This window comes from Protopterus annectens, chromosome 3.part1 (genome assembly GCF_019279795.1).
Source record: "Protopterus annectens isolate FY-2018-M chromosome 3.part1, PAN1.0, whole genome shotgun sequence".
In the NCBI taxonomy this organism is placed as follows: domain Eukaryota; kingdom Metazoa; phylum Chordata; order Ceratodontiformes; family Protopteridae; genus Protopterus; species Protopterus annectens.
The window spans coordinates 367,933,753-367,959,831 of NC_056732.1; the positions used below are offsets into that span (position 1 = coordinate 367,933,753).

Below are 26,079 nucleotides of genomic sequence, written 5' to 3' on the forward strand. Positions count from 1 at the left end.
TTGTATGCTGTGTACCATTCCATCAAGGATATGACCTACAATGTTGATTACCTTTTTCAAGGTTGGATTGTTACTAGTGCATTCACAATTCACTACTGATGGTTGCTGGCAAGTCTTGTTTTGTGACTTTTTGACCTCATGCCACATACGCAGACCTTGCATACCTGTCAACTGTACAGATTTTCGCAGAATGTCCAGATTTTTGCCTCATATTTTAGGTCTGTTCCTCATACAAATTGTGTTTTTTTTTCACAAATCACTGGGATTATCTATGTGGCACATCTCATTACCAAGGGTTTTGCATCCAGGAAGAAAGAAGTCATCATCTCTCTCTCTCTCTCTACTCTTCCCTCATCAGACCAATCATCGAGTATAATGCCCCATTTGGCATGTACCTCACTAGACACATGCAACAGCTTGGAAGGCCACAGAAGTATCTCACGAAGAGGATCCTAGGCCTTAAACACATGTTGTACACAGACAGACTAATAAAAACTCCATCTATTCTCTACCTCATATCGTCTACTAAGAGGCGATCTCTGCTTGACTTACAAAGCCATGTCTGACCCAGCTCTGTTAGAAATGCTACCTCTAAAGAAATCCGAATCCCCTCCACACCACACACTCCAAAGACCTCAACCTCATTACCATAATCAACAGAACATGCTGGAGGGGCAGGTTCATAACCTAGAGACTGCCCATGCTCTGGAATAGACTTCCCATACATGTCAAGCAGAGCACCTCACTGGCCCTCTTCAAGAGGAATCATGATGAGTGGATGGGAAATAGAAAGTTCACCCTGGGATCACTCCAGTGACTTTACTTGATAGAGGCAATGGGAACTATGGTCGGGCGGCACAATGCCAGGGCACTTCTATGGGCTAGGCTTGTAAAGGCTCCAGGGTCATTAGCCTAGTACACACCTATGAACCTATGAAAGATTAAAGTCACTAAATAAGGACATGCATTTGAGTTTCAGACTTCATATCCTTCAGAAAATGCATGCTGACACAAATCCTATTATTCTAACAACTTTCTAAGTTTATAAGAGCAATATTTAAAATGTGCCTCTCTTTGTGGTCCTTTGTCCCCCATTATATCAGGCTTCATCTAGATTTCTTGCACTAAGAGATGAGATGTATGCAAGGCTTCTAAATGTCTGATCTGTAGTCATATGTTAATCATAAGAGTGCCCCACAAAGACCATGGAAAACTGACACAAGACCTTACTGCACTGGTAAATTTCAGAAAGAGTGTTTGCCATAGGGCAATTTGTAATTCCCTCCCACAATTCATTTTTCTCAGTCAGTTTCTGCTGCTCAGCACAAAATGAGCTAATATTTATTTTTACATTTTTTTTGTCTGCTCATTAGTCTTCTAGCTTCCATTTTATCTAATTATCAAAGGAAACGTAAATAGTTAAACTCCTCTCACAGATGTGATCTTCAGTGCACTTTTTACTGCACACTGTAAGAGCAGACATAATGATATACTTGTCTATTCCTACCAGACAGACAGACTGCCATTCATGACACCTCACTACTGTTTCTGATCTTTAATACCTGCCCCATCCCCTTCTTATGTGAATCAGAAATACCCTAGTCATAAAGAAGAAATGGTTGTTTTTGTTTAGCATATTTAAAAAAAAAACTCATGATCATATCTCATTGTGACTGTGACCACATCTGAGACTCACATGCACTTTAATATTATGGGAAAACTCTTTTGATCATTTCGCTGTTACTGTGAAATGAGTTCGTAAAAACAGAGTTACTGACATATTATGTATTCAGAGTTGTGTGCTTGAGAGTAAACTGTGGCTGTGAATATTTTAGGCAACTAGGGCTAGGATCATAAACAGCAGGTGATGGTAATTATCATTGTGTAGTATTCTCCTACTCTGGCTACCAGTAAAGGACAGCAGGTGTGGCTACTGGATCAGAGATACTATAGCCATGTGTGCACTCTTGAGATTATTGTTTGGAAATGCAGTGCTGCACTGACTGGTGTGTGTGTGTGTGTGTGTGTGTGTGTGTGTGTGTGTGTGTGTGTGTGTGTGTGTGTGTGCACACTCGTTTAAAATTGTTTGTATTTAGGTGTCAGATGGAGATCTCTTGAACCACTTGGCACATGGATATTTCACAGGACAGTGCACAACAGGTACTGAGCTGCAAATGGCTGATAAGCAAAAATCCAATTAGTTAAAGAATCGTTTTGTGATTGTTCAGTACACACAACAGTACTGATCTGGCTAGGGAAGAACATGTTTAGGAAAATATCCACAAGAAGAGGAAGAAATGTCATGAAGGCTATATCCTCCTGTTGTGATTGTGCTTACTGTAGTAGTTACTCAGGAAAATCCAGTGAATAGTAGATAGCATTTGGGTGGAGGATGCAAACACACACTGTCTGCTGAAAATATTTGACCTCAGATCAAAAAATTCTTAGATGACAATCAGGAAAAAAAGAGGAAGCTACATAGCACTCAATTACCAAAAACACTTGCACTAAACAAAGATGAGCATTGAATTGGAGCAGTTTAATGGTATGACAAACTGCTAAGATAGTGGCCATGTTAATGAGATCTTTAATTTTTCTCTTCCTTTAACCATAAAATAATGTATGGCAACTAAGTATACAGTTTATACTTGTGTTTAATTTGAGAACCTTATGCCAACATTTGGCCTGAAAATGAATTTGACTTAATGGCACAAAAGAGCATTTCAATGTGCTGTATTGCTGTCATACATACATACATGTACTGCTGCCAGTCACAAAGCATATAACAATGGTCATTAAGTATACCCTGCTTTCACACAAACACACACACACACACACACAAACAATAAAAAAATATATATAGTGATGGTCACTGTTGATGTGACTCCCCGACCCCATGTACATAATGGGAAAAGGGGACTGATGCTGATATCAGTATATATGGAAGCTGTTAATTTAGTCAAATGTCCTTAAAGTTAATATCTGTTCTGTTGGCATACTTATGTCAACAAAACAGATGGCCAGCAGGTGTGCGAGACTGCACATTCCACAGGGCTGGGGAATATGCTCTTTCCCTAGTATTGTATGATCTCAGAGTTACGACCTATTATTAGCTAAGGATGTGGAGCTACAGTCCCCTACATGGCCTAACAATGCAGGTATCAAACTTTTCAAAATGTTTTTTATAATGTGAACTAAAAAAAGAAGCTTGCGTAATTGTTGCATGCTCCAAGGTAATGTCTTGAATCATATGCATTGACTATTCAACCGTTTTTGATTTTTTTCATAGACAGCTTTACAATTTTGAATACTTTAAAGATATGTACAACCCATAGCATGAAAGTACACAGTACCACAGAACAACATTATCATCACTATTTTATTTTTTCCTGAAAAAAGTCTATTCTTCCACACATTTAAACTGTTTACAGATATACATAAATGAATAAGGAAAAATTATATTTATCACACTACACAGTATTAACTACAGTTAGTCTCATTTAAAAATCAGTTATATTTTTAACAATTTGTTTCTTGATTTAACCAGTATTTAATGTTTAGATTATTGTTTATTGCTCTTAGTTTGATGGAACTCATTTCATTATGGCAAACAACAGTGGAAATCAATAAATTTAAGCAGAGTCTTTTTTCCATTTTATTGTAATTATTGCTCTTGCTATTGCCAAAGTCACTTTCATCATTTGTTTGTGAAGTACAAATCATCATCATCATCTTCTTTCAGCTGTTTCCATTAGGGGTCGCCACAGCGGATCATCTGTTTCCATTTCTTCCTGTCCTCTGCATCTTGCTCTGTCACACCAACCACCTGCATGTCCTCTCTCACCACATCCATAAACCTTATCTTAGGCCTTCCTCTTTTCCTGTTACCTGGTAGCTTCATCCTTAGCATCTTTTTCCCAATATACCCAGCATCCCTCCTCAGCACATGTCCAAACCAATGCAATCTCGCCTCTCTGGCTTTGTCTCCAAACCTTCCAAACTGGACTGACCCTCTAATATACTTATTCCTAATCCTGTCCACCCTCGTCACACCCAGTGCAAATCTTAACATCTTTAACTCTGCCACATCCAGCTCAAACTGCTGCCTTTTTGTCAGTGCCACTGTCACCAACCTATATAACATAGCTGGTCTCACTACCCTCTTGTAGACCTTCCCTTTCACTCTTACTGGTACTTGTCTGTCACAAATCGCTCCTGACACTCTTTTCCACCCACTCCATCCTGCCTGTACTCTTTTCTTCACCTCTCTTCCACATTCACCATTACTCTGAACTGTTGATCCCAAGTATTTAAACTCATCCACCTTTGCCACCTCTACTCCTTGCATCCTCACCATTCCTCTATCCTCCCTCTCATTCACACACATATATTCTGTCGTAGTCCTGCTGACCTTCATTCCTCTTCTCTCTAGAACATATCTCCACCTCTCCAGGGTCTCCTCCACCTGTTCCCTACTCTCACTACAGATCACAATGTCATCTGCAAACATCATAGTCCATGGGGACTCCTGTCTGATCTCATCTATCAACCTGTCCATCACCATTGCAAATAAGAAAGGGTTCAGAGCTGATCCTTGATGTAACCCCACCTTCACCTTAAACGCATCCATCACTCCCACTGCAGACCTCACCGCTGTCACACTACCCTCGTACATATCCTGTACCACTCTTACATACTTCTCTGACACTCCTGACTTCCTCATACAATACCACAACTCCTCTCTAGGCACCCTGTCATATGCTTTCTCTAAGTCTACAAAAACACAATGCAACTCCTTCTGACCTTCTCTGTACTTCTCCATTAACACTCAGAGCAAACATCGCATCTGTAGCGCTCTTTTCTGGCATGAAACAAAACTGCTGATTACTAATCATCATGTTCCTTCTTAACCTAGTTTCCACTACTCTTTCCCATAACTTCATGCTGTGACTGATCAATTTAATCCCTCTGTAGTTACTACAGCTCTGCACATCACCCTTATTCTTAAAAATCGGTACCAAAACACTTTTTCTCCATTCCTCAGGCATCCTCTCACTTTCCAAAATTTCATTAAACAAGCTGGTTAAAAACTGCACTGCAATTTCACCTAAACACCTGCATGCTTCCACAGGTATGTCATCTGGACCAACAGCCTTTCCATTCTTCATCCTCTTCATAGCTATCCTTACTTCCTCCTTGCTAATCCACTGCACTTCATGATTCACTATCCGCACATCATCCAACCTTCTCTCCCTCTCATTCTCTTCATTCAGCAGCCCCTCAAAGTACTCTTTCCATCTGTTCAACATACTCTCCTCGCTTGTGAGTATGTTTCCCTCATTATCCTTTATCACCTTTACCTGCTGCACATCTTTTCTAGCTCGACCCCTCAGTCTAGCCAATCAGTACAGGTCCTTTTCTCCTTCCTTAGTGTCCAACCTTTCATACAACTCTTCATATGCCTTATCCTTAGCCTTCTCCACCTCTCTTTGCCATGCACCTCATCTCCTTATGCTCCTGTCTACTTTCTTCATCTCTCTGACAATCCCATTTCTTTTTTGCCAACCTCTTTCTCTGTATACTGTCCTGTACTTCCTCATTCCACCACCATGTCTCCTTGATGTCCTTCATCTGTCCAGATGTCATACAGAGCACCTTTCTAGCCGTCTCCTTTACTAGCTCTGCTGTAGTTACCCAGATATTTGGTAACTCTTCACTGCCACCCAGTGCCTGTCTTAACTCTTCCCTGAACTCCACCTCACAATTACCCTTTTTCAATTTCCACCATTTGATCCTTGTGAGGCCATACAAGCAAATCTTGTACACTTTAGAGTATGCTACCAAACTTATGAAAATGTTTAGATTATATTTTTTACTGATGAGAAAAGCTTAACTTCATGTCTGTACTATTTGTTTGCAATAACTGCAGATAAGTGTGGCTTGACCAAACAGACTGACTCATTGTGCCCCCCCCTCCAATGATTAAAGTGTTGCATATTTGTCTTCTAATTTGTTTTGGACAACAGAATGAAGACTTCTAACTACAATGTTTAGAACATCACAATGACACTTCTCATCTTTGACATTTTTTTGTTGGGTTGATGGTCCAGTGCATGTTAATTCTGATTTCATGGAATGGCTTAATATAAGTAAGTCCACAATAAAAGAAGGTCCATACAGGATTCTAGCTTTAGACATCACTATTATCCACAGCTTAGTGTCTCAAGGTGAAGTTGCTTTGTAGTCCATGATCATTTGTCCGCTTTGCTCACTGTGTCATGGTTGGTTGTGGTTGTAGTAACACAACCTAGAGACGCACACAACACATAACAGGTTATTCTGACAACTAGATTGACTCTGAATGATTGTCAGTGTTGAACTGATACCCTTAGCCCTGTATGCAAAAATGGGAAAAAGGAGTTGTGGATGGATGGATCTAAAGTTCAGTAAAATGAAAAAAAAATACTCATATGAAGTACATGTTAAAGGCAAAAGTCACAGTTATTTGAAATGAACAAAATCCCACACAAATAATAGGTCAAGTATTAACCTGCTAACAGCATACAATTTAGCAGATATGCTCAATCATACATCTGCTTTCAGTACCCTCTTTAAACATCGATGATCACAGGGAACCAATGCCTGTCTAGCAAAGCAGTCAGTGAAGCTATGAAGTGATCCTGAGTGATACATCAGTGTCCCCATTTCAGGATACCCACAAAAAGTTCAATTCACTTACTTACATATCTTTAAAGTATTCAGAAATACATTGTTCTGGATTTCCCAGTTCAGTTGCTTTGCTGTAGAGTGAATGATTGCTTTCTGTCTTCCCTAACTGCTATACTCAGTGAGTGGAGGCAGCAGAACTGGCACATTATTTACAGTAATGTTTGAAAATAAAAATGAGTGTAAAAGATTCTCATAGCATGTATGTTGCCTGTACTATTACAAAAGTGGAATGCTATAGGATTTTAACCAGTCTGTAATATCATTGCTGTGTTCTAAATCCTGTATTTATATAAATTCTAATTTGACTAAGCATCTCAGTGTTGTTTTGAGGCCTTGGATGTCAAAATGGTAAAATACTCCAGGTGTCAACAATTCACTGAATATTACATAATGTATTGCATGACATACGTACATCTATACACATGTATATATATATATATATATATATATATATATATATATATATATATATATATATCAGTTTCTTACAATGGTCAGTAAAAGTTTCATTGTTTTCTTTTATGTTGTAAAGGTTTGAAGTCAGAAGGGCTTTATCGAGTCTCAGGGTTTTCAGAACATATTGAAGATGTTAAAATGGCCTTTGACCGAGGTAAATGTATTTGGTTTATTTATTTATTTCTCCAGCTGTTTGCTTTAGACATTATAACAAATTAATATCAGAAAGCTCATCTGACTGTCTCATTCAAGGCTTGTTTGAACTGAGGGTTTATTTTTTTTGTCTTTGCTGAAAACTGTTACAGTAGTTTATATCCATAAGAGCACAGATGGTTGTACAATCTGAGGTACATTCATTCAATTTATTTATTTTTCCAGCTATTTGTTTCAGTTATCAGTTATTCACAAATGGATACTAGAATGCTGTCAGACTTCATTTAAAATTCACAGTTGTAGTTAGACATTTTGCTTGCAGATTACCAATAGTAAGAATAGGCTTCGAATTCACAACCCTGCATTTTTTTATTTGCATTATTTTTATTCAGGTAAGTAAGCAGGGCTATGGAGCCATTTCAGCCACATCCTGTTTGCCAGGGAAAGGTTTAATACTACACACACACACACATATATATATATATATATATATATATATATATATATATATATAGATATATAGATATAGTTGTAGAAATTGATATAGAAAGATACAAAGTTTATTGTAGTCAGTCAATAAATATGTTTGTATTGTGTTTGCATTTTATGGATGAAACAAAAGTAATCCTCATTTTATATATATATATATATATATATATATATATATATATATATATATATATACACACACACACACACACACACATATATATATATATATATATATATATATATATATATATATATATATATATATATATATATATAGAAAGGTCATACAGATTCCACACACAACTTGAAGTCCAATGTGAACCTAAGAGTGGGAAGGCAGATATCTTGCCACTGAGCTATTATCTTTCTTTAGCTGTTTCAAAACAGATGATAGTTTCTATTTCTTCTATACAGAAGCACTTCAGTAGTGCAAGAGATTTTCATTTATTCACCCAAATTCTGAATTACCTTTTTATAAGTACCAAGCCCATTGTCACTAAACTTATTTGTTTATTACTTTGATAACTGGGTAGGTTGATTCACCCAGGGACAATAATTAAAAACCTTTTCTGCCCTGACTTTTTATGGCAGATATCTTATTTTTAAAGAGCATGTCAGAAACTGGGAGCTGGATTAAGAAAGAAACTATACAATATGTTCATTAAATGTAAATGCTACCAAATTAATCACAGCACAGATTGAATACAAATTAATGGTATAACCATCTAACAGGCAGTAGGGTAGTTTTTGGAAGTGTCTGAATATAAACATACTGAGAATTTTTTTTTCTGATGAAGTTCCTGTTTTTACTATTAAAGAATGAAAGTTGTGTCTGGAGCTTTGCCTAAGTGGTTGGTAGATTTTTCTCAGTTACATACTGAGAAAAGTCACTGAGTAGTCAGCTGGTTGAATGTGTGTTACTTGATTTACAGCGCTTGTACTTGTTTATACAGTGATCACTATCATCTGAGTATTTTAAAGCATTCATTTAATTTTGTGGCAAAAAATAGTAATTTCTGTGTTTGTTGGATTTTTCTAGTTCTATGTGCTTCCAAATCTCCTTGCAGAAGAATGATTTAGCCAGGGACTTAGTTGTTTGGTAGTTTTTTTATGGTTTAATCTGTACTTAAGTGCTGCTTTTGCAGTAAGAAATTCCAGAATCAGACATTTTTGCAGAAGATGTTTACCTGGTCTCTCTGAGTTGGGAAGAGCTGGAAGCTCAAAGTGTGGTTGTTTTATTAGCTAGAAGTCAGTTTACAATTTTTTTCTACACTATAAATCAGACAAATTTGCAACGGTCTTTGTTCACTTACAGAAAACTCTGCAATGCTTTTCCTGGCTTCAGCTGCATCCGGAGTCTTCTGATAAGAATATTTTCTTGATTTACAGCACTTGTACTTGCAGTATGTGGGAAATGTAAATGCACAGCTTCCTTGGAGGCAAAATTCTTGCATATGAGCAAGGTTTTCAGGAATACTCACACTACATCCCTCATATACAAACAGATTGTCTTATGCTAAAGTGCTTAAAAGAAATCTTCCCAAATCTCAAAGACCTCGAAAGCTACCCAATGGCAACACTGCTCCTCGGCAATCACTAAAGCATTAACCAGAAGCAACACCATACATCTCACTTAAGCCTACACCCAATGGTCCCCCAAGTGCAAAGCCCATTAGGCAAGCATACAGTGTACCTAAAACTCTTGCCACCGGGGACTCCATTCTGTGACACACAGATGCCGCACTCACTAGGTTAGACAAAGAGAAAATAATGGTTAGTTGCCTATCTGGAGCCAGAATCTGCAATATCATGCATGCAATCAAGTTACTGCACCCGAGGTACCAGCATGCTTTTGTCATAGTCTTTGTGGGTGTAAATGACCTGGGACATCCCTCAATGGACTATATGAAAAGTGACATAATAGATCTCTTGGAATATATGTCACAGATAGCTATGAGCCTTGCATTGATCAGCATTCTACCTTCACTGAGGATGATGCCACAGTATGAACATAAAATGATTGATTGTAATAATTAGTTTACTTTCTTGTGCCACTTCAGGGGAAACCAATACTTGTCAGCCCAGGGGGACATGGTCAAAAGACCATGTTGCTTTTCAAGGATGGGCTGTACCTGGCCCCCCTAGGTTTCAGATATTGGGTAAAAGTTTATCCACCCTCTTGGAGTCTACATTAGGCAATAACAAATAGACAAAACTACCAGCATAGTTTAAAAGACTACAAGCAACCTTAAGGTGGTGCTGCTTAATACTTGCAGTCTGAAAAAGTTCTGTACCCTTCCTAACCTGTTCACCCTGGAGAATGTAGACATCTGTGATGCAACTGAGACTTAGTTTAAAGCTATAGAAAGTACTACAGAAGTGCAATGCTACAGTGCCTTCCATTCATTTAGACCAACAACACCAGAGACTGGAGCCACATGTGGAGGTGTCTTGATCTTCATTAGCAATAAACATGCCTCCAGGTTGGGTAAACATGATGATACCATGGAACTCATCCATGCGCAAGTCACAACAGATAAGGCCCTCACCATATCATGGATAGTTACAGGTCATAGATTCATAGGTTCATAGGTTGGTACTAGGTTATCGGCCCTAGGGCCTCTACAAGCCTAGCCATAACAATTCCCTGGCTATTTCTTCCCACACTATTTACTTCCTGGACCACTGTCTAGCAGGGTGACTGATGTAATCCCCGGGGTGAATTTCTTTTCTCCCATCCAATCGTCAAGGTTCCTTTTGAAGAGGGCCAAAGAGGTGCTCTGCTTGACATGTATGGGCAGTCTATTCCAGAGTCTGGGGAGTTTGTGGGTCAGGAACCTATCCCTCCAGCATGTTTTGTTTATTGTGATGACAAGGTTTAGATCCCTGGAGCATGTGGCTCTGAGGGATTGGGATTTCTTGAAGTGTAGCATGCCCGACGGTTCTGGGTTTGACATGGCCTTGTATGTTAAGCAGAGATCGCCTCTGAGTAGACGATATGGAACAGAGTATAGCTGGACTTTTTTAAGGTGGTCAGCATAGAGCCTCTGCTTTAGGCCTGTGATTCTTTTAGTGAGGTATTTCTGCAGCCTTTCCAGTTGTTGCAGGTGTCTTGAGAGGTACATGCCAAATGGGGCGTTGTATTCTATAATGGGTCTAATGAGAGATGAGTACAGTGGGACAATGAACTCCATTTTTCTAGATGAAAAGCCCTTAGTGATGAGGTGTGCCACATAGAAGGATTTCCTGACTGTTGTGGTGATGTGGTTATTGAAGGTGAGACCACTCTCCACCTGTGTCCCTAAGTCTCTTATCACACTTTCGGTGTTTAGTGTACTGCCACCTATGTGGTAATTCATGGGTACATGTTTTTTCCCAAAGGGGATAACTATACATTTCATGGCATTGAGCTTGAGCCCATGGCTCAGGCACCAAGCATCTGCTTCTGTAAGGCCGTTTTGTAGAGTATCCACATCATTAGGAGATTCAATAATGGCTCCCAGTTTGCAGTCATCTGTGAACTTTGTTAGCCAGAGTCCCTTAGTGTTGGTCTGTACTTCAGAGAAGTCAATGCCAAACAAGAGTGATCCCAGGACTGAACCCTGAGGTACTCCACTTGTCACTTGTCTGGAGCTGGATTTGGAGTCAGCTACTTTTACAGTGTGGGTTCTGTCAGTAAGCCAGTTGGCAACCCATCGAGGGATGTAGGGATTAATGCCCAGCTTAGTAAGTTTATTTATGATTCCAGAGTGAGGGATGGTATCAAAGGCATTGGCGAGGTCCAGATAGGCTGTGTGGACTGCCTTACCCTCGTCTACATCTCTGAAGACTGATTTGAAGAAGTCAATCAGGCTCAGGAGGCAAGATCGGCCCTTCACAAAACAAATTGGGTGGGGTCCAGTGTTTGAAGGTTGCCAATGTCTTTGTTTATAAGTTCCATGATAATACGTTCCATGGTCTTGCAGATCAGGCTTATCAGACTGATGGGGCAGTAGTTCTCGGGATCCAAGGTGGATCCCTCCTTGTGGAGTGGGATAACTTTAGCTGTGCGCCACTCAGTGGGCATGAAGCCTGAGGTGAGACTATGATTAAACATGACACTGAGGTGAGGTGATAGTTCATTTTGTAGTTCATGTAGTACACGGCCCGGGATATCATCTGGTCCCATGGATGCTATATTCTTAGCTTTGGAGAGTGCGTTTTTTACCTGTGTGGACGTTATTACTGGAATTTGGCAATCTTCCGGTATTGAGATGGGCCATTTAGGGGGTGAGAGGGGGGTGAAGTTGGCACTGAATCAATCTGCCAAGATATTGGCAATATCCTTGGGATCAGTATATTTAATGCCATTCTGTTGTAGCTCAGAGCAGATCTGAGCATTGCCATTTAGATTCTTTCTATCATCATATATGGTTCTAGGGTCTCAAGACTTATACCTACTAGAAGTGTTCACTATCTAACCAAACACACTATTCATAGCTAACTTTATCTACCCCCCTTTAGACTGGGAAACATATACTGACTCAGACTCACAAGCACAATGCTTTCTGGACCTTATTAACACAAAATCCCCAGAACAGTGCTTGCTCCAGCCAGAGGATCTAACATACTAGATCTGGTACTCACCAACATAGGAGAGCATTGTATCCACCCAATTCCTGTGCCATGTCCTTACTAGTGCGATTGGATCACAAAGCTGTCTCATTTGAATTAAAAATCAACCCAGAAAATCGAGCTAAACTTCTAACAGTTAAGAACTATTCATAGGCAATCTACATCATTTAAAGTGACAGTTTGTCAAAATTCAAGCCTCTTCCCAACCATGAGACCACAGCTACCTATGCAGAATAATTCACAGAGTCTGTATACAAACATGTAAATCACTGCATAGAGGATGCAGCACCTACCAAAAATAAACCCAAAATAAACACCAAAAACAAACTCCACTTGTGGTGTGAATATAATAAAAGAAGAAAACCCATGACCAAAACCCGGAAAAGCAGTCCCATTAAAGATGAGTGCTTTCTTATAAAACTAAACAAGAAACTAAGAGGTGTAATTAAGTCCAACAAGGCTAACTATTAGGCAGATGGCCTCTCAGGCTAAAGACAATCAGAAGGCCTTCTTCAGCTACTTCCAGAAACTTAGAGGCAATATACAGTAGTGTGCCAAACTGGTGGTGAGTGGTACCATCATAAATTCAGCTCAAACTTCACCTCTCACCCCCCCCCCCAGCTCCATCAGGTGAGATCATGCCCAACATACAGTATGTCCACCAGCTACCAGCAGGAGCCAGGTGTGGCAGCAATCTCTGAAGCCAAGAACTCTGTCTCCATGGATCTCAACAACATCCTCAGTTGCCTCCTGAACTGTCTAAGGCATGACCTATCAGTACCACTTGAGGCACTCTTCAAGTACAGTCTTAAAACAGTCTACATTCCAAGTGAATAGAGGACTACAACATTCATTCCCCTCCATATGGATGGACCATGAATTATCACGGAAAGGATAAACAAGGACAATGGCAGCCTACAGACACTAGACCCATCCCAATTTGGTTTTAAGGGAAGGTCATGCCTGTTTAAACTATTTGACTTTTTGAGAGGGTCACCAAGGCAATGGATGAGGGCAAAACAGTTCATACTATGTATCTTGACCTGGCTAGGGTATTCAATACAATACCCCACTAAGGCACTGTTGAAAATCTCCCTGAACTAAGTGTAAATCCTTTCATAACTCACTGGTTTGTTGGCTGGCTCATGGACAGCACCCAAGAAGTCAGGGTTGGTGAGACCAGCTCCACCAAGAGACCAGTAACCACTGGAGTACCCCAGGGCTCCTGATGGACCTGCTCCTGTTTGGCATCTACTTCTCCGACTTTAAGGCTAACATTCAAGGCCTTTGCTCACCAACGCACATATGACTGTAAATTGTGAGCTGTTGTAGATTCCCCTCCCCAAGACACCAACATCTTGCAATTGAGGTTAACATAGAGAAATGACTGTTGTCAAAGCCAAGGCCTAAAACTGAATGCCAACAAATGCATTTATAATGCCCTTTGGGAAACTGGTAACCTAAATTAATTATCCTATTGACTAAAATGCCCCTAAGAGTCAACTCAGTAGTAAGGGATCTGGGAACATATTTGGACAAAAATCTGGCATTTGACCAACACATAGCTAAGATAGTAAGAAAACCATTCTATGTCACCCAGCTTATAAGTAAGAGTATGGCATTCAGGTCCAGGGACATTTTAGTACCACTCTACCCTGCCCTTATCAGACCTATAATTGAATACAATGACCCCTTTGGCATGTATTTAACTAGACACTTGCAACAGATGGAATGCCAACAAAGGTTTGTCACTTGGAGAATTCACCTGGAGAATTCAGGGCACAAATAACCTGTCTAACACTGATTGCCAAAAAACTCTGTTTCTGTATGCAGTCTCCTACAGGTTGCTGAGAGGGGCTCCTTTCCTGGCCTATAGGGCTTACTCAAACTCAGCCTTGATGAATCTGTTGCACATGTGCAAAACAAACAGACCCAGAAACACTAGATCCAGGGGATCTGAGTTTTGTTTGTGACATAAGCAGTATGTGCTGGAGAAACAGATATGTGTCCCTAAGGATCCCCGCAGTAAGGAGTAGATTCTCCATACATGTAAAACAGAGTTTTTTTTTCTAACCCTATTCAAATGAAACCTTGACAACTGTATGGGAAGTCATTAATTAACCCATGGTCTGGCCCCCATGTCTCTTATGGACAGAGACCACAAATAAGAAAAATATTTTCCTAACTAATATCATCCTCTACAAATCCTTAGTTACCTGCCTACTAAGATGCCCCCCATATAGATGCCCATGATGCTTGGTACCCAAATGGTTTGGAGTGTGTGGCGAGGCTTGTAAGGGTCCTAGTGGTCATTAGCCTAATAACAACTTATGAACCCATGAAGGCACGTTAGCCAACTGCAGTAAACAAATGCAGGTATTTGTTCCTGTTTTTAAGGGTTTTATAGGGCTTAGATTGTGCCCACTTCCCTTTATCAGTAAATGGACTGTTTTGGCAAAACCCTTGCAAAATATCTCTTTCACTCATACAGAATTGTAAATAGAGATTTATTTATTCGTTTTTTTTTTTGTATTTAGTTTTCTTCAATTTGCAGTAAACTCTGAGTTACTTAAAGTAACAGAGATTTTGGGGGTTGGAAGCTGTGCATAAAAAAAACCCAAAACACTGCTGTATTTTGAATAAGACCAAAAGTGATGCAAATTGTGTGAATTTGTGTGGTTAAGGAATGGGAGCTGGATGGGGGGATTCTCCATGAGAAGTGATCGTGAATAATAAAGGACATGTCCTGTATGTATGGCAAGATAACCCTTCAAAAGGGAATGGACGAATGCTTTTGTCAGGGGATTGCTTATTCCTAACTTTTTGTTCAGTTACAGTTCATTCTATCATGTATGATCCACCCACTAATAATACCTTCGTAGTAATATTTTAAGCTTATTAATGTTTTATTTACTTACAGTTTGTTAACTGGATAAGTAGATTCTTAGACCCTTTTCAGCCATGACGTATGCTACAAGAGCAAGAGAAATGCAACAATTAGGGAAATTAGTGTAGCTAGTCAATCAGCATGTTTTTGAGACGAGAAAGGAAAATGGAGTATCCCAAGAAAAACAGACCTCCATGGGGTGAATCTGCAAGCTACACACAGACAGTGGCAAAAGTCAACACTGACATACATACAGTGGAGAACTGAAAAAATAATCTGATGAGTCTCCATGGTGCTTATTTTGTTAACAATAATATATGCATCTAGTATTAATTTTCATTGTTGTACTTGTTAGGTTTTGGAGGTGTGTGTGTGTGTGTGTGTGTGTGTGTGTGTGTGTGTGTGTGTGTGTGTGTGTGTGTGTGTGTGTGTGTGTAGAAACCTGTGAATTCCTTACAGCAACCTTTGATTGTGCGATAGGTACCCCTCTGCAACCACAAGGGATCTGCCAAGCACTGGAAAAGAACAATTTCCTTGTGAGTTCAGCACATGTTGAAGTTACAACAATGTGAACTAAAGTCAAAACAAATTGTTAGTACAACAAAATATTTAGTATGAAAAATATATATCTCAACTGCTATAATTTAGACATAACACTGTGTTTGCCTTCAAATTTAGCCTATCCCCTGATTGATTTAGTGGTTTTCCTGATAAAGTTAGATCTATTTAAAGGTGGGTACACTATTAAATAAAAAAATTAAACCTGTAGAAACATTCCTTATCACTTACAATATGGGATCTAGTGCTCTAAAACATTATTTTCTGAAAAAAAATTAACAATGTGCTCTTCTTTTTTGACCCGTTGCTATGATTTTTAAATGTCAATGCTAGGATTTTTTATGCCTTGAGGTTGACATCTATAACATTTGCATTTCTGTTATAGATGTCTCCAGCTTTTTCTATGTATATTCTTAGGGGAATTTACAAAATATCTCACTTATAGACAATCACTTGTAGATACTACAAATAAAAATAGGACTTGAAAGTTACTGAGGCCTTAAAGCTAAAATTCTTTTCCCAAAAGCCATTGAATACTTTAACGTTTAACCCTGTTTAATAGCAAATGCCTCGATTATTTAAACACTGAATGCATTATCCTTGTTTCATGGGAAATGATTTTTGCAGTGCTGTGTTTAGTAGATTTGCATCAGATATTTTTGGTATGGTTGTGGTGATTATTTAATGCCCATGAATGTTGTATTTGTTATCAGGCATTGGTTATGCTTTGTGATAATTAGATAACTTCCTAATGGATTCTGTGAATCTTTAACAAGTACATAATTGTTTATGCTGTGAGCCTCTGGTGGGAATGCTATACATACAAAAAGAAATACTATGCTTGTTTTGACCAGTTTATGTGACATGTTCCCATGCCTTCTGAGACCACAACATCACATCACTCTTCATATGTAGGGCTGAATGTCTTTACAGAAAATAAAGTAGGCAGCAGTGTTGTGATTTGGCATTTATAGTTTCTGCCAGTGTAAACTCTAGCACTTTGTATATGACAAAAGTAAATTAAAAGAAAGGAGCTGTGTGGCTTAGTGGCACCCCAGATTTCTTTCTGAATCCTATACAAGTCTAAAGCACTATAACCATATCCATATTGTTTTTGTATGTCTGTGTCTAGTTCTGCATCAAAATACAAACTTTGATATTCTAGGCCTCACCCTATTTGTGTCTTCTCCAATATCACTGACTTGGCACTTGATAAGAGGGATCCCAGTACAAATCCAAAGCATACATTCTGCTTTACTATTGGCATTCAGGTTAAATTTGTTCACATAGATGTAATGCACTTATACCACCCCCACATTCCCACATTACCATAACATGGTGATAATCTTAGATTCACCATCGTACCTAAGGAATTGAAAGGTTTGACAAACTGATGAGCAGCGTAATGGTGCAGCACAGAGCTGCAGTGAACAGCTACTAAGTGTGGTGCATTTTGCACATCATACGTTACTATATATATTTACTACATGAATTTTCCCTGCTGCACCGTGCATCATGCTACACAGCAATTCAGTCTGTAGCAATGGTGAACATAGTATGTACACTATGTACTAACTGTCTGCTTACCACAAAACTGTGTACTTGCACACTTGTGCACCACACATAGAGATCCATGCCACTCCTGTTCCATCTGATGTACATGGTCTGTGCCTACGAATCATGATAATGACATGTGGCATGTTAAATATATTGTTGCACAAAATGCATTTTTTCATTTGTGTACTATGTTTTGAATAGCCCAACCCATTTATAACGGAGTGTTTCCTTTCCGATGTGCGACTCAGAAAAGTGTTGTTCATTCATTATTTACTGGGCCACTGGTGCTACATCTTCTTATTCTACTCTGGAATTAACTAAAGTGGGAAGAGGAAGAGGAGGAGGACGAATTTTGTATGGTGTCCTTAGTGTACAAGAACTAAATTTGATGTGTGTACACACACTTTTTTGAAGAGCAGAAACAACGTTCATCATCTCTCCTGGTCTGATGTATCTTCATTCACTGTATGTTATGAAGCTACAGTTAAGGTCAGACATAATCAGATGTAATAGTAAAGGAGTCCTTCAGTTCATTGGAATGCATTCCACTGGATTGTTTTTCTTTGAAAATAATATATTGAAGATGCATTGCTTGATTCCAGTATAAGTGAAGGGGAAGGAGATTTCATTTTTTTTCCTTACACTGCTGTCAGTGTTATTGTAGATCAGTGTAACTGAATGGAATGAATTCTCTTTGTCTGTTTGTTGCATTTTGTGTGTAGATAATGGTGTAAATGAAGGGGTGCAGATGGTTCTTTCATTTTACTTGCACTTTGATTTAGGCAGTGGTGGTGATACTGCTACTCTGAGTTCCAGTGATGGTGGGGTAATGGAGTTAATCCTTTTCTCAAGTGACAGACAATGTCAGAGTTAGTGTATTTATAGTCCTATCAGCGTAGGGCTGCAAGGGCTTACCTCTGCATAACTCTTGACTTTCAAAATCTATATCAAAAGTCAATGGTTTGTGTCCAAAGTATGGGAATGCACTGTTAGTTTACATGAATGATTTAGTGTGCAGTCATGGGGTAAATGATTGGCATAATGTCTGAACTGAGAGACAGATATAAGGACTGAAGAGAAACAGAGATAGAGAGATATGAAGTGAGAAAACGAGAGAGTAGATAATGAAAACAGGCCACGTTTCTAGGCAAGGTGGAGTTCCATTGTTGAGTATTAGCTCCTAACCTGTAGAATAGTTCTTTTAGGGAGCAGATGGAAATGGGGTTCTGTCTGCAGATTTGGATATAAAAAGGGTCTAGACTGGATCAGTAAGTGAGGAAGTGCATTTACTTGCCTACCAAATAAAGATGCAGCACCAATCCTTTGCTGAAGGAGTCTGTTACTGTATGCTGCTGTGCAGGTATTGATCCAGTGCAGATTTTTAATTGGGCATCACACTGTTTAGCTCACAAGCTTTCTCTCTCTAGTGTCTGAACTCCTCACTGACTGTTAATGAAACAACAGAAGCATAGCAGAAAGCTTTCTTTCCAACTCAGCTGACAACATTTGCACCATTAGACTTGTATAGCTACTTTTAACATTTCTTAGAGCACAGTAAATTCACAGACATCATGTTAGATAGTTTTAGCTGCACATAATATTGTTTGCAATTTAAATTATTTGCATTTGCAATGAACTCTAAAGTAACTTCAGTTTTTGATAGTTATTACAAAATGTGAGCTGCATAAAAATCAGTCAAGGCTTGATTTTTTTCTCATTTTCTGGCTGCAGCATATAGCCTCTAGCAACACAAATTTGATATCATGGGCCAGATTCAGAAAGGGCTGCTGTCAGTGGTCAGCCCCATCTGGGCTTCCTACCTCTGGTGGTGGCCTTTTATGATTCAGAGAGCAGGCACTCCACAGTGATTCTACACAGTCTGTAAGATCACTGCAGTGCACCATCCCCTTAGACAAGCTGTATGCTAATTAGGTATTCAGGAGGTTGGGGGCTGGCATAATGGTTATGCTGCTTACTTTACAGACACAAGGTGCAGGGTTTGATAACTACCTTTGGGAGGCATCGGTAGGCTTAAAGAGCCCCCCTAGGGTTGTTAGCCTAGTATTTACCTATGAACCTATGGGGGAGTGGGCTGAGCCGTGTGTTCCCCCTTTGAAAATGCCTGTAGTAAGGCATTTACATAGTTGAATCACTCGGCTGCATAAGTTTGCTCTCCCGACCAAGTTAATTAACTCAACCAAAGGTATGCATTCACCCATTACTTCCAAAGGGTGAGATCGCTTTACAGGTAAGTGCCAAAGAGTATGGCAGACAGGAAGTGTTGGTGATGTCTGTACGTGTGCATGCATTTGATTGTGTGTGTGTTAGTGTATGCAGAGGTATGATTTATCATGTGTGTGTGTGTGTGTGTGTGTGTGTGTGTGTGTGTGTGTGTGTGTGTGTGTGTGTGTGTGTGTGTGTGTGCATTTGAATGTGTGCACATGTGCATGTGAGATGGGATTGTCCATGTAACTGCAGTGCAAGGGCAGTAGAGTTCTGGTTAACACTAGTAGTAACACCACGCAATTCAGAGACATACATATTAGTAAATGATGTGTTTTTTCCTCCTTGTGGCTAATGTGTCTCTGAATCTCATTTTTCACAATCGTAAAACTAGTCCCTTTTGGCCACAGCTATAAGTTCCCACAGTAGGATTCTTTCTGAATCTTAAAGAATATGGGTGTAATTGAAATTAGCTAGTCAAGAAATGAGCCAGTTAAAATGGTCTTTCTGCGTTTTTTCTTTGACAAATTGTGATACTGTTAGGCATATTAACTCCAGAGGTGTACATCCATCCATCCCTCCAAAACCTCTTTTTCCCATTTTTGAATATGGGGTCAGGGTTTCACTTCGAAACTGACAATCATCTAGAGCCAAAGTTTGCACCACCAGGTGGCTAGCCCTGCTACATGCCTTTGGAATGTGGTAATCCCATGCAAACACAAGGAGGACTTGCAGACTCCACACAGAATGCATCCTAGCTGAAAATCGAACCAGGGAACTTCTTGCTGTCCATTTTGAAAATCATTAATCTAGTCGTTCTTTATCTGTGCTTTCCTTGTCTGTGGGATTTAATTAATGTTTCCATCTGAACTGCCATCTTAATTTAAATGGTATTATGTGCCAATGAAGCATTTAAAACCTTGAAAGATACGATGTCTCTTAGCTCCTAATACTTTTTTAAAAGCTGAACACGTACCTACAGAAATCATGCAAAGGAGACAGAAAATGCTAATACTTCACATAAAAAAGTACTGTACACCACATCAGGCACTGGAAGCCTGCTCCCTTGCATTTGTTCTGCATTCACTAGTTATGCTGTACGACAGCACCATTAACCCAGTGAAAAGCAGGTATTTTTGGCACTACTGAGCATATGCATTCATGGCTCATGTTGCTCTGTGCAAGTACAGTGCTTTTATTTCCAGTTTTGTAATGGTAAAACATGTCAGAACTAAGACAAACAGAACAGAATGTTCTATTTTATTGGTATTGTTTTCAAACCAGACTTCTTAACATTTACTTGTTACCCTGGGTGATGATCTGGATGAACCTGAATTTCTACTGGAGGGTGCCCTGTGGCTATAAATGGGTTGTTTCTCTTTTGTACATGTACTAAGGCTAATAGGTTGTTATTTAATCTATGCAGCCCATCAAAACTCTGCCAAATCATAGTAAAGTTTCTGTAAGCATTATAATTTAGTTTTATTTAAGCCACACCTAGAGTGTATGGATTTTTTTATTTCATTAAAATTAGTTAGTTAATGCATTGGCTTTACTGTGTTTCACTTGCAGGAATAAATATAGTACTTCACCTTTATGTTCTATAAATGCAAAATATTATTTTTCCAGGTTAGCTGGTCATACATTAGAGCAGGTTTTTTTCTTTCTCTCTTTCTTACTAGACGTGGGTTTGTGATCATTCTATTGGCAGACAGAAGCCTATTGATAGCATTTGCAGGTATTGTGTTCATAGTAGCAGCTTAGTACAGGATGTTTTCATTGCATGTCATTTTTTTGTTCATACTGAAAACAGAGGTGCATGCAAAGGTGATTGGTTCATTTGTGTGCCTAAAACATATTTGCTAAAATTGTATTTGCAAGTTGTAAATATGCCTCTAATTTAAGGTTAAATGCCACAAGACAAGAGATTACTAGAAATATTTTTCAGAAGTCAGTGAACAGAAGAAAATAGAAAAGGCCAATTTTTCCAGTTAAAAAGGCAGTCTACTAATGATTCTCATCAGTATTTGATGAATATTAAACCTTTTTGCTTAGATGATTAGTTACTGCAGGTCACATATTCCTGAAAAAGTATTCTTTGTTTCCAAAAATACGCTGACTTTGAGGCCATTAATCAATACCATTGCCTGCTTTCTAGAAAGCTCACAAATTATCTTCCTTCTCACAGTGATGCTTTGGTTATCCACAGTTAAATATATTCCATCTTAATTTAATAAATAAGTAGTTGGTACAAAGTTAGAAGAGGAAAACAATATGAATAGTAATACAGGAAGTAAAGTCATTGTACTCTGCTGTCAAAGAGGAGCATATCAAGTCTGTTATATGCCATTTAGAGTTGTTATGCTCTATCTTCTCTAACCTCTCTCTCTCAAGATCATGCACAGATTAACCTCCCAGCACCACCATAGTAATAGGTGCTAACCCTAACCCCAATGCCAACCCTACACTTTACGTTAATAAAAACCTTCCCGTACCACTGTCACAACACAAGACACACTCAGACATACAAACACACACCACACACACTAATAACACTCCTTATCTAAGCCTGATCCTAACCCTTAAATACACACACTTGCAAACCTATCCCCTCACCTATTGCCGGCCATAACCCTGACTGTCACACACATGGACAGATGTTCTCAGACCCTCCTGCCCCACTGACCTTTGTCTAGAAAACATTTCCTCAATATTTTGAGCAGTCAGCAATCCATACCTTTGATGTTAAGCACTACCCCAGCAGGGACAATTAATAAATTCCAATGCCCTGGATCAACTTATCCACACCCCCACTGGGGGCAACAATATCCTAGACCTAGACATTACCAACATGAGTGACAGGTGTTCCACACCTGAAGTCAACTCCTTGTTGGTCAGATCCAACCATAAGCTAATCACCCTAGATATCCACATCCCACCCCCACCCCCCCATTAAGGAAACCACGGTAAAAAATGTCTCCAAAGCCAACTTCATGCTTCTTAAGACAGAAGTGGCGAACTTCATGACACCCATGCAAATGGACAATACAGTTACGACTGCTGAATCCTACACAAATGCACTCTATAAGCACTTACACGAGTGCATGGATAGTGCTATCCCAAACAGAACCAAGACACTATCCTCCAAAAAAAGGAAGCCAATCTGGTGGTCCCCTGCCATAAACAAACTCTATAACAGAAGGAAGAAACTGTTGCAAAAGAGAGTAAAATCCCACGAGTGGAGGAGCTCCCTTGTCAGTCTCAGTAAGAAGCTGAGATCCCTTATAAGATCCTCCAAAGCTAGCTACGAAAACAAAATCACCACTGATTCTAAGAACGACCACAAAGCATTCTATAGCTATGTCAAGAATCTCAATGGCAACACCTAAATCTGCTCTGAGTTACAGCACAACGGCACGAAAATTACAGAACCAACTCATATTGCCAACATCCTGGCAGATAGGTTCAGTGCTAACTTTACCTCCCTCTCACCCCCTAAAGGGCCCATGTCTATACAGGAAGAATGCAGAGTCCCTGTAATCACAACTACGCAGGTAAAAGCTGCACTCTTTAAAGCCAAAAACACAGCATCCATGGGACCGGACAACATCCCAGGCTGCGTTTTACATGAACTTCAGAACGAACTGGCTCCCCACCTAAGCAGCATGTTCAATCATATCCTCATGTCAGGCTTTGTGTCCACTGAATGGCACACAGCAACAGTTATCCCATTCCATAAAGGGAGATCTACCAGTGATCCTGGGAACTATTGCCCTATTAGCCTGATGACCCTGGTCTGTAAGGCCATGAAACGTATTATCATGGAACTCATAAACAAAGACATTGGTAACCTCCAAACTCTGGACTCCATCCAGTTCGGGTTTGTGAAAGGCAGATCATACGTCCTGAACCTGATCGACTTCTTGGAGGCAGTCAGCAAAGCCATAGACGAAGGTAAGGTGGTTCACATAGCGTATCTTGACCTCGCCAAGGCTTTCGACACCATCCCCCATTCTGGAATTATAGCTAAACCCACTAAACTAGGTATAAATCACTACTTCACAAAATGGGCTGGCAACTGGCTCACTGACAGAACCCACACTGTAACAGTTGCAAATTCCAAATCTGACTTCAAACCAGTAACACGTGGAGTACCACAGGGTTCAGTCCTGGGATCTCTCCTGTTTGGTATCTACTTCTCTGAAGTACAGGCTAACATAGAAGGCCTTTGGCTAATGAAGTTCTTAGATGATTGCAAACTAGGAGCCATAGTCAAGTCCCCAAATGATGTGGACATCCTACAGAAGGGCCTCGCTGAGACAGATGCCTGGTGTCAGAGCCATGGCCTTAAGCGCAATGCCAAAATGTGCACTGTCAACCCCTTTGGTAACAACTCTGTACCCATGAACTACCACATAGGCCTCAATCTACTTAACACCGAATGTGTGATAAGAGACCTTGGGACCCAGGTGGACAGTAGCCTCTCCTTTGATAATCACATCGCCACAGTAGTCAGGAAATCCTTCTACGTGGCACACCTCATCACAAAAGGGTTCTCATCCAGGAAAAAAGAGGTCATTGTTCCCCACTACTCGACACTCATTAGACCCATTATAGAGAACAATGCCCCTTTTGGAATGTACCTCACAAGACATCTGCAGCAGCTAGAAAGACCACAGAAGTACCTCACAAAGAGGATTACTGCCTCAAACAGATGCCCTGCACTGACCATCTCAAAAAAACTCCAGCTTTACTCCATAGCATATTGCCTGCTCCGAGGCGATCTCTGACTATCATATAAAGCTATGTCAAACCCAGAGCTGCTGGACATGCTACACCTAAAGAAATCCCATTCACTCCAAGCTATACAATCTAGGGACCTAAACATTGTCACCATAGTCAACAGGACATGCTGGAGGGATAGATTCCTGTCCCAGAGACTTCCTGTACTCTGGAACAAGCTACCCATCTATGTCAACAAAGGTCTTCATTAGCACTCTTGATGAGTGGATGGGAAATAGGAAATACACCCCGGGGGTCACTTCTGTGGCTCTGCTTGACAGGGGCACAAGAAAATAACTTTCTTGGGTGGCATAAGCCAGGGAACTTTGTTGGCTAGGCTTACTTAGGCCCTTGGGCCGATAGTCTAGTACCTACCTATGAACCTATAAAATGAAGGGAATACGTGTCTCTCTCTCTCTCTCTCTCTCTCTCTCTCTCTCTGTATATATACATACAGTGGATATAAAAAGTGTACACATCCCTCCTAAAAGGGTGAAAAACCTGAAGGTTTTTGTGATATAAGAAAATGAGACCACAATAAATCATTTTAAAAATGTTCCCACCTTTAATGTGACCAATAACCCGTATAATTCAATTGAAAAACAAGCAAATATGTTAGGGGAAAATTTATAAAAATAAAAAATGTACAGTAAGCTGGTTGTATAAGTGTACATACCCTTAAACTAATACTTTGTTATATCCACTGTATATATCTATCTTTCTATATCTGCATTAGGATTGCTTTTGCATTTATTTTTGTCATGATGTATTGTAGGTTTGATAGGTGAGCACTATGATTACCTGGGACTGATGAAGTAGGTGTCAATGCTTAAGAATCAGTATAAATCGGTATACTCACACAGACACACACACACACACACACACACACACACACACACACACACACACACACACACACACACACACACACACACACACACACACACACAAAACATGTTTATATGTGGAATACCATTCTTCTCAAAGATATCTCACAACATTTTGTTGTCTGAAGAATTAATTACAACTGGGCATAATTCCTCCCATCTCCTTCCCGTGTAAAGGTAGACTCTTAGTAATCAGATAACTACTTCTGTAAGTTTTGCCAAAAACGTGGAAGAAATCAGAAAAATATGTCTCTGCTTCCATGCCTTGGAAGTCCATTGTGTTTGAGAGAGACAGTAATGAAGCATTTGTTTTCTTCAAATGTCATCATCTTCTTTGGGTATGGTTTGCAAAGTTCATAGCATTTGCCTGCCCATAAACTTAGCCCAGCTGTAACTGGTAACTTTCAGGGCTGGACGAATCTGTTGGCCAGTGCTGTTCTTCAGATAGGGCTGTGTTTTCAAAGGCAGGCTATTGGTTAGGGATATGTCTACAATAAAACTGCATCTTTACTTACAGTGCCTTCTAATTATTAAACCTGTAATAAGAGTCCATGTCTATCCTAACCCCTGCCCTAACCCTAACCCTAATTCAAGTTCTATGACTACGGGACATGATTAACTTAAAAGTTTAGGAATACTTATAACTTAAAGCCTGAACTTTTCCTTAGACTATACCTCTATACTAATTCACTATTACACTTAAATCAAACTCTAAACCTAGAATTAGCTCCTTTAGATAGG

At 39.6% G+C, this 26,079-nt stretch overlaps 1 protein-coding gene across 1 annotated transcript in view; it reads left to right on the forward strand.

Moving 5' to 3' along the window:
* Positions 1 to 26,079, forward strand: part of CHN2 (chimerin 2) — a 2,549,636-nt gene that overhangs the window by 2,449,594 nt on the left and 73,963 nt on the right. Inside the window, exon 10 of the mRNA XM_044066825.1 lies at positions 7,262 to 7,339. Within this exon, the coding sequence (XP_043922760.1) occupies positions 7,262 to 7,339 (78 nt within the window). The remainder of the gene's footprint in view (positions 1 to 7,261; positions 7,340 to 26,079) is intronic.